Here is a 10,426-nt window from a genome sequence, read left to right as displayed (position 1 = left end):
AAACGAAACATGGTTTCCATTTGCTCCATTACAGATATTATTATGAGTCGTCTTCCCCTCAGCAGCCTCCACTGAAAGCAGGGTATGTTATTTCAAAATGAAAGACCATACTCTCCCACATATCATTCTCATAGTTCTCCCAGAATGAATTCTGTTCACTTCAAATGTATGATACGTGCTGTGGTGCTGACTTGCTGCACCCTCGATAACTAATGTGATTATTATTATTTGACCATGCTGGTCATTTATGAACATTTGAACATCTTGGCCATGTTCTGTTATAATCTCCACCCGGCACAGCCAGAAGAGGACTGGACACCCCTCATAGCCTGGTTCCTCTCTAGGTTTCTTCCTAGGTTTGGGCTTTTCTAGGGAGTTTTTCCTAGCCACCGTGCTTCTACACCTGCATTGCTTGCTGTTTGGGGTTTTAGGCTGGGTTTCTGTACAGCACGTTGAGATATCAGCTGATGTACGAAGGGCTATATAAATACATTTGATTTGTTTTGTGTTTGCGATGAAAGAACATTTTATTTTTCATCCCTAAGAGTGTCATGCTGACAGTGATCTGTATCAGAGAACAAACACTTGGTTGTGTTATTATTCATTGGCAAACACACAGTATATTTCACAACCCCTCTGAAATGATTAAATGCACAGATTATTGTTTGAGCTGAAATGCATTATTCTCACAGAGCCAGAGATAAATAGCCAACATCATGTTCCGTTTATAGTAGACAACGATAATACACTCTGACTGCTGCACAAACACTCATTAATATGGCTGAGTGGTTCTTGTGGATTCCAACTGGTCTGTCAAATTAAGACATATGATATTTCCAAATATCCAGATAAACTCCATTTCCTTGGTTCGGTGTGTTTTGAGTGAGATGAAGAGTTGACATGTCCTTACAGCAGTCTTTGCTGAACAGGTTTCATCCAGTCAGTGCTAGTGGTGATATTCCCAAACATTCCCAACGAGGAGGAGGGAAGTTGGGAAAACTACAACGATTCCCTCCCCTCCTCACTATCGGATAGTGGTGACACTAAAGGAGCAAGCCTCGGCTTATAGTTATTTCGTTTCTGTGACCATTTCCAATCCCAGCTGTGACAAAATAGTCCTGCAAAGTCCACGAGTCCAGTATGTCATTGTCATGTTGTCCAATGGGAAAGAGAGGGGGGGTATGGGGGGTATTCACTCTCCTGCAACTGTGCCCAATCTCTCTCATGTCTCCTACCCTCGTTTTTCTCTCCCCCCTCTCTCCCCCTATCCAGTCTCGCACTTTCTTCTCATCCCCTTATTCTTTCCCTCTTCCACTTCCACTATCCCCCCCCCCCCCCCCCCCTTGCTAGGGCAGTGTCTCCATCTCAAACTGGGTGTGTCCATGTCCGTTAGATGTGGTCGCAGTATTGGACCAGGCCTCAGCCGGGCGAGTGTTACCCGATTTAGGAGCCTCCCCTTGGGGTGGGTGGGTGATGGTTAGAGGTCCAGGGTCGGTTCCTGTGGGGGGTTCGGGCAGGGTGGGCTCGGGGGGCTTGCGGTCATAGTAGAGGGCCCAGAGCAGGGTTAGGGTCAGGGTCATGGCCAGAATCTGGGCCACTCCTATAGACACACCCAAGAACCGCAGCACCTGCAGTTGCTTAGTCCCCCGGATGAAACTGTAGATCTTCGGCCCGCAGCCCTGTAGTACACACACACACACACACACACACAGACAGACAGACAGACAGACAGACAGACAGACAGACAGACAGACAGACAGACAGACAGACAGACAGACAGACAGACAGACAGACAGACAGACAGACAGACAGACAGACAGACAGACAGACAGACAGACAGACAGACAGACAGACAGACAGACAGACAGACAGACAGACAGACAGACAGACAGACAGACAGACAGACAAAGGAACACAATAAGGGCTTGTCATTTTAAGAGTTGAAGCTTTTTCATGTTGAAATACATTTGATCCATGTTATATTAATGTTACATTTATGTAATATTCATGTTGTTTCAATGTTTGAGTCTGTCTGTCTTGCCAGGGGCAGACCTCCCATACTAAGTCTGTGAGCTGTACATCTGCTGTAGGAACAAAATGAAAACACTCTCTCATCCTATCACATGGATGACATGTACATGGAGAGAAAGAAAGAGAGGGGGAGAGAGTGGGAGAAAGAGAGATGTAGGGGAAGAGAGGAAGGTGGTTGAGAAGTGTAGAAAGAGAGGGAATAGTAGTGGAGGTGTAGAAAGGCCAGTCTATTACTTCCTGACTGGGGGATATTCACTCTCGGGCTGCTACATACCAGATCTACACCTTACTGCTGCCAGAGAGAGAGTGTGAGAGAGAGAGAGAGAGAGAGAGAGAGAGAGAGAGAGAGAGAGGGGTGGGAGAGAGAGTGAGAGAAAAGTGGGAGGAAAGGAGAAAGGGTAGTAAACGTGGGGGGAGAGAGATGTGATAAAGAAAGAGAGAGAAAACAGACAGGAGATAGAAAGGATACTCCATACATTCCCCTTGACTCCCTCCTCTACTGACTGACTCCATCCTGACTCCCTCCTCTACAGACTGACTCGTCCTCACTACACACAGCATCTCTTTGTCCCTCTGTATGCCTGGTTCTACTTAGTGAGGCGTAGCAGCAGCACACATTTTATAAGAACCTCTCAGAGTTGACATTTAACACAATTAGTAGCCTCTCTCTCCCCCTTTTCCTGTATCGGCACTCTCTTTACCTCCTCCTCCCTTTCCCCCACCCCCATTTCCTTCTCTTTTTCCAGTGTCACAACCTCCCCTTTCTCCACCCTCTACCTCCATCTTTCCCAGGCAAGCCAGTCCAGGTTTGTATTTTTGTTTATTATTTACAACGATGGTCTACACCGGCCAAACTTGGATGACGCTGGGGCAATTGTGCGCCGCCCTATGGGACTACCAATCACGGCCGGTTGTGATACAGTCTGGATTTGAACCAGGTTGTCTGTAGTGACACCTGAGATGAAGCATCTTAGACCACAGCACCACTTGGAAGCCCCTGTACGTGTATGTCAGGCAGGAACACCATGTCACCCAGCATTTCTCACCCAGGTGACAATGGGCAGCCTGGCAGTCTGCACCGGGCACACCGGGCCTGCTAGAACCTTGTTAGAGACACACCACTTGGCCTGGACCATGGGGAGGGGAACTGTTGCTAAGGCTAGGGGGTTAACAGTGTTGACTAAACACAGCAGACAGACATGTTGAGGTGGAGGTGGTCAGACATGGGATAAAGGACAGGGTTGGTTTGGGGTTAAACCAGGACAGTGGTTGAGCTGTAGATGGGATAGGGGACAGGGATGGTTTGGGGTTAGACCAGGACAGTGGTTGAGCTGTAGATGGGATATAGGACAGGGATGGTTTGGGGTTAGACCAGGACAGTGGTTGAGCTGTAGATGGGATAGGGGACAGGGTTGGTTTAGCGTTAGACCAGGACAGTGGTTGAGCTTTAGATGGGATAGGGGACAGGGTTGGTTTGGGGTTAGACCAGGACAGTGGTTGAGCTGTAGATGGGATAGGGGACAGGGATGGTTTGGGGTTAGACCAGGACAGTGGTTGAGCTGTAGATGGGATAGGGGACAGGGTTGGTTTGGGGTTAGACCAGTGGTTGAGCTGTAGATGGGATAGGGGACAGGGTTGGTTTGGGGTTAGACCAGGACAGTGGTTGAGCTGTAGATGGAATAGGGGACAGGGATGGTTTGGGGTTAGACCAGGACAGTGGTTGAGCTGTAGATGGGATAGGGGACAGGGTTGGTTTGGGGTTAGACCAGGACAGTGGTTGAGCTGTAGATGGGATAGGGGACAGGGTTGGTTTGGGGTTAGACCAGGACAGTGGTGGAGCTGTAGATGGGGAGATGAGGGTGTTTCCCTCTGAGGAAAGAAGACTGAGTGTGTGCGGCCCTACCTGCCTGCTTGCCGGCATGACTGCCTGTTGCCTGCCTGCATGACTGCCTGTTTGCTTGCCCTACTGCCTGCCTACCTGCCTGTCTGTTTGCCTGCCTGCATGCCTACCTGTTTGCCTACCTACCTGCCTACCTACCTGCCTGCTTGCCTGCCTACCTGCCTGCCTGTCTGTTTGCCTGCCTGCCTGTTTGCCTGTCTGTTTGCCTGCCTACCTACCTGCCTGCCTGTGTGCCTGCCTGTGTGTTTGTGTGGGTGTGTGAGAGAAAGGTGAGTTATTAAATAGAAATAGAGAGAGAGACTCTAGGGTGAAAGTTTGCTTTGTATTCTCTCTGTATCCTACTGGCAGGCTAGCTGGCATTGTTTGTCGTACCTCACCCCCTACTAGACTTTGTTTGTGTGTTCCCCTCAGCCCCGGACCACGGCATACCTTGTCCCCTGATGGGCTTGATGAGGCGTAATAGCTGCACTCTGTCTCAACAATCTGGCAACCGCGGCAGCCAGAAGGCACACTATGCTATCAAGCCTGTGATTGGCTCTAATTGAGTTGTATGGATTTCTCTCCACCATTGAACACGGCAGGTCATTTCAGGCTGCAAATAGACATCCCATTGGAAACAGGTTGTTGTGAATGTATTAAGTGGAAAACTCCAACTCCAAGAAAATCATTTCCACTCCATTTAGAATGTAAGTAACCTATTTCAAAAAGTTTCTTGTTATTGTTTCTGTTTCTTCTGAACTAACAGGTTTACTCAATTGGCGAATGGGAATATGTAAGCCTGTGTGTCCCTTTCTGATGATATCACAGGGGAAGGTACATCATTGGCAATTGGCAGATTCACCTGGGGCTACAGAGAGCTGTAATGATCACCTGTAATGATCCTAACTCTTTTCAGGGTGGGGTCAGAGGGTTAAGTAGGTGAACAGTTCACCAGAGGTCAAGCCACAACCTAACACTTACTATAAGGTCAGAGGGTCACTGGGGCACTCCTGGAGACACTCACCTCTTGGTGAAGGTCACTGAGGTCACGGTAGTGGGCGTGGCGAGCACATCCTGGATACTGATTGGAGCAGCAAGAGTCTGGTGGCCATTCCATCTCTGTCATCTCCAGCCAATCGGTGAAGTAGATGACCCCGCAGCACTTAAACTGGGGAACACACAGTCAAAGAAAGTTTACTTACATTAGCAACCCTTTATAACTAGCAATCTTGCATATTCAAGCACTAAACCACTAATAACCTCTAATAAATACATGTAATATCTTATTAAAATGTTGCTCTTGGGTTATGATATAAAACCATGATATAAAACCACTAAGTGTTTGTGTAGATGTGTGTGACCTCTGGGGTAGTGACCTCTCACCTCAGTCTGGATGGTGTTCCAGGTGTGTGTTAGCCACTGGTAACGCTGCAGGCCATAGTTGGGCATCCTGGACTTCAGACTGATCATATCTGACCTCTGAACTGAGGGCTTGGACAGAACATAACAGTGTAACTCCATTAAGGCTGTCCCTGACTAAGAAACCGTATTTTTCCATATATAGGCACATCCTATGTGTTTCAATTAAATCAACTACGGTGCATTTGAAAAGAATTCAGACCCCTTTACTTTTTCCACATTTTGTTACATTACAGCCTTATTCTAAAGATGGATTAAATCAATTTAAAAAATTCATCAATCTACAAACAATACCTCATAATGACAAAGTGGAAACAGGTTTTTAGATTTTTTTGTAAATGTATATAAAATGATGATACTTAAGTATCAAAAATAAAAGTAAAAGTATATTATTTCAAATTCCTTATATGAAGCAAACCAGCCGGGCACGATTTCTTTTATTTTTAACGGATAGCCAGGGGCACTCTCCAACACTCATCATTTACAAAACGAAGCATCTGTGTTTAATGAGTCCGCCAGATCAGAGGCAGTAGGGATGACCAGGGATTTTCTCTTTTAAGAGCGTGAATTGGACAATTGTCCTGTCCTGCTAAACATTCAAAAGTTAGTACTACTTTTGGGTGTCAGGGAAAATGTACGGAGAAAGTATAAACATTTCTTTAGGAATGTTGTGAAGTTAAAGTAAAAGTTGTCAAAAATATAAATAGTAAAGTAAAGTACAGATACCCCAAAAAACTTCTTAAGTAGTACTTTAAAGTATTTTTACTTAAGTTCTTTAAACCACTGCCACAAATCAGGCCTTTATGGAAGAGTGGCCACACTCCTCAGTACAAGGCACATGACAGCCTGCTGGAACTTTCTGAAAAGGCACCTAAAGGACTCTCAGACCATGAGAAACAAAATTCTCTGGTCTGATGAAACCAAGATTGAACTCTTTGGCCTGAATGCTAAGCGTTACGTCTGGAGGAAACCTGCCACCATCCCTACGGTGAAGCATGGTGGTGGCAGCATCATGCTGTGGAGATGTTTTTCAGCGGCTGGGACTGGGAGACTACTGTAGTCACGATCTAGGGAAAGATGAACGGAGCAAAGTATTGAGATATTCTTGATGAAAACCTGCACCATCCCCTCTGTGCAGCGACACTCCCCATCCAACCTGACAGAGCTTTAGAGGATCTGCAGAGAAGAATGGGAGAAACTCCCCAAATACAGGTGTGCCAAGCTTGTAGCATCATACCCAAAAGACTCAAGGTTGTAATCGCTGCCAAAGGTACTTCAACAAGTACTGAGTACTGAAGTAACAAGTACTGAATACTTATGTAAATGTAATATCAGCTTTTTTATATAAATACATTTGCAAATATAAAAAAATTTAAAAAAACGTTTTTGCTTTGTCATTATGGGGTATTGTGTGTAGATCATTGAAAAAACAAAATGTAATCCATTTTAGAATAAGGCTGTAATGTAACAAAATGTGGAAAAACTCAAGAGGTCTGAATACTTTCCAAATGCACTGTATATGCAGTGAGCTTGTCTGATGCTTTAAGAGCACTGTTTGATGAAATAATTAAGACACACAAATGACTAGAGGGAGTCCAACCGCAATTTATTTGAGTGTGCCGGGCCGGGCTCAGACTTTCTGCGCTGTATAAAATAAAAAAGAGTGACTAGCACCGGTTGTCTCTCCCTGCTGCAGGACCACCACATAACATCAACAGTGTTTATCGCGCTGTCCGTGTTGCTGAAGCTGCAACATAATTCCAGTCGTATCTGGCTGAAAAGTTCTGTTACCCCAATCCCTCATTTGTTTAGGAAAAACAGTCCCTATTCTCTCAACCCTTGCTCTCTTTACGTGACACATATACTGTAGCATATCGTTATCACACCAATAAATTGGCTATAGCAAACTCTGAACACCGTAACACGCGTGACAGCAAAATGGATGCAAAGAAGGTGACAAATCAACTCGAAACGGGGGAATGTTAACTGGTTGCTCTGGAGGTAAAAAAAATGTGTGGAATAAATTAGTTGTGGAAAATACTGGAGATCAAGAAAAAGATGGTAAGGAGCAAGCTCTGTGTGCATATTTTATGTGCCAAACAGGAGCTGTTAGATTACAATATAATTTCTCTGACCGTTTGGAACACTGTAAACAACACTAAATAAATTATAAGCATAACAGAGAGTCTGTTGCAATTTCCAAAATGGAACCGTTTATTTATTGTTTATGCTAAGTATTCAAAGTTCGCGTTGTTTTATTTTAAAATTAAAATGCTTGATTGCATGAATGACTCATATGCTGTGTGATGCCATGAACGAATGATTGATTGATTGATTGATTGATTGATTGATACAGTACTATAGCTTATATAAGTATTGAAATATAGGCCGAAGTACGTTACGGTATCAAGTCCTAACAGGATGCGCTCTTAGGCCTGCAGCTCGATGGTGGTTATACAAGGCTGCTATACTAAGCCTACTGATGATAATGACATTACTTATTATAATACTAACAATGATCATAACGATAATAGTAATACCAACAATAAGAAGGAGATCAAGGAAAAAGGAGAGTTATTATAATTATTATAAATATAATTTGTCTGATCATTTGGAACAGTGTAAACAACACTAAATAAATGATAACTAATACCAGAGAGGCGGTTTTAACGAGATAAAAAGTGTAAAGACTTTATTACAGCATAGCAAAGATTAAACAACAGCCGAATTTGTGAAATGATTTAACCGACATGTTGTGGTTGGTGCTCACGAAGGCTTGGTGCTCACATAATTAGTATGCTATGAACCAAACACTCAAACAGGCAATATAAGAAGGATCTGTATTATTTTTGTAAATATATATGGATGATTTATAAAGCTTATTATTGATTATAGACCTAATTATGTTGTGATTTCCTCTCTCCTTACTTCTCTTAGACAATTAAGGCAAATGGTGTTTTCTCTGCCTCCGCCACATTGTTCTCAACACCAATATGCTGGTTAACTTTGCTATTATGCACATAGCGACAACAGCACACTGACGTGTTTCAGAACCGGGAACAGCGACCACTATCCAACACCGGAGAACCCGAATCTGTTATAAAATTATATTATTTTTATTAGAGTTGCACCATTGTTCCTACTTAATATAACCATAGACACTTTCAGTAGCACATGTCTTAGAGTGATAGACTGTACCATCCTGTCACGTTCGCTGGAAGAATTATCAGACCAAACTGCAGCGCGATATGGTTTCCAGATAATATTTAGAGCCCTTATTTTCTATGGTAGAGTAGGTCAGGGCGTGACTGGGGGGTTTCTAGTTATTATTTTCTATGTGGGGTTCTACTTTAGTTTTTCTATGTTGGTGTTTGGTATGATTCCCAATTAGAGGCAGCTGGCTATCGTTGTCTCTAATTGGGGATCATATTTAAGTAGCATTTTGTCCACCTGTGTTTTTATGGGATATTGTTTTGAGTTAGTGCACGTAGCACCTCTGTAGTCACGGTTCGTTGTTTGTTTCATTCTTTCTTTGTTGTTTTGTGCGTTTTCAAATAAATATTATGTGGAAACCATATCGCGCTGCAGTCTGGTCCGATAATTATTCCAGCGAACGTGACACATCCCCACGACCACAATGGATCAGTCCACTCAGACCGGCATGAATCAGACAGGTGTCTTGTACGCCATGATCTTTTATTTTTGCTACTGCTCGACTAACGAAATCTCGGTCGACCAACAGCCTATCGACCAAACAATCGACCAGTCGAATAAATGGGGTCAGCACTAAACTCCATTTCACTCAGTATAGTTACATTCAGTTCAGCTATACATTTCGGTTCAACTTCAGCTGAGAACATTTCCTGTACAGTACATGTATTGCCACAAGACACTCAACAGAAAGCCATGAAACCGTACTGGAGCAACAGTCGCAGTGTATATTTAGCTACCAGCTCTCTGTTTCAAGCCTAGTTATATAGTCCAATCCTTTGACCATGCCTCAAATATTTTCAAACATGCAACTTCTGACTCTCTCCTCTAGTGTTTCCCAGGCCTCCAACACTCCGGTATGTAGAGGCTGAGGTTGACAACGGCTTGTTGTCTAAACAAGTACCCCTGTCTGGGCTCTGGGGAACCAGACCAGAGCTGTTCCGCAGACCCACAGTCTGACACACTTACCATGCATAACTTATCCCTGTCTCCTCTCCAATAAAACCTCCACCTAACACACCCTTGGGCCTCCCTCCCCTCCTCCTTCCTCTCTCCTCTAGTCTTGTAATGAGATTGTGAGAAGCCTAATATGACCCAGGTTGGTGCTACTTTGGTGGTACCCTATCAGGGTTCTGATAAAGGACAAGGCACAAAGACTACAATACCCACAACCCCCCTGCGGCATGGCAGTTATGTCACACTGAGGGAGGCGGGTGACACTGTGGACTCAAAGGCTAGGTGCTAGTGCTAAACACACATCCTCAGGCTTGTAGCCAAGTACCAAACACACATACACCTTTCTCAGTTTGCCATACACACTGCTCTAGCCAGTGACCAGGTGCTGCACACACACGGACACAAACACACCTGCGCGGTTGGAGCGAGTCCCACCTACTGTGATGGGACATCAAAGCCACTGTGGGCTCTTTCATGGTGGAGAGATAAGCCCCTGGCCCAGTGGAGGGGCAGCCCTGTAGGGGAGAACCCGTTGTAATAGAGAGCCCTGCCCATTGTGTTCAAACACCCACACCCTGAGCAGGAGGGAGAGAGGAGGCAGGCGGAGGGATGGGAACGGGGGACACAATTATACCCTATCTCAGGGGTATTCAACTCTTACCCTACGAGGTCCGGAGCCTGCTGGTTTTCTGTTTTACCTGATAATTAATTGCACCCATCTGGTGTCCCAGGTCTAAATCAGTCCCTGATTAGAGGATAACAATGAAAAAATGCAGTGGAACCTGGTTTCACCCAACAACACTTTAGGGACATTGTGGAATTTTGAGATGCTGGACGTTTCTTTTAGTTAGATTTTTTGGTTGTTTATATATAGCACCAGTACCATTTCCCTGTGCTCATTGGCCTGTGCCCTGCACTGGCCATGTTGTT

At 44.7% G+C, this 10,426-nt stretch overlaps 1 protein-coding gene across 1 annotated transcript in view; it reads right to left on the bottom strand.

Moving 5' to 3' along the window:
• Positions 1 to 1,077: 1,077 nt before the first annotated feature.
• LOC110490330 (tetraspanin-12) overlaps positions 1,078 to 10,426 on the bottom strand; it is a 15,794-nt gene continuing 6,445 nt past the window's right edge. The window contains exons 7-9 of the mRNA XM_036944641.1: positions 5,294 to 5,401; positions 4,935 to 5,078; positions 1,078 to 1,679 (exon numbers count right to left, since the gene is read on the bottom strand). Coding sequence (XP_036800536.1) covers positions 1,347 to 1,679; positions 4,935 to 5,078; positions 5,294 to 5,401 — 585 coding nt within the window. The 3' untranslated portion in view covers positions 1,078 to 1,346. The remainder of the gene's footprint in view (positions 1,680 to 4,934; positions 5,079 to 5,293; positions 5,402 to 10,426) is intronic.

The sequence above is a fragment of the Oncorhynchus mykiss genome, chromosome 15 (assembly GCF_013265735.2).
Source record: "Oncorhynchus mykiss isolate Arlee chromosome 15, USDA_OmykA_1.1, whole genome shotgun sequence".
Classification (NCBI taxonomy): Eukaryota; Metazoa; Chordata; class Actinopteri; order Salmoniformes; family Salmonidae; genus Oncorhynchus; species Oncorhynchus mykiss.
This window is presented reverse-complemented; position numbering and strand designations above follow the sequence as displayed.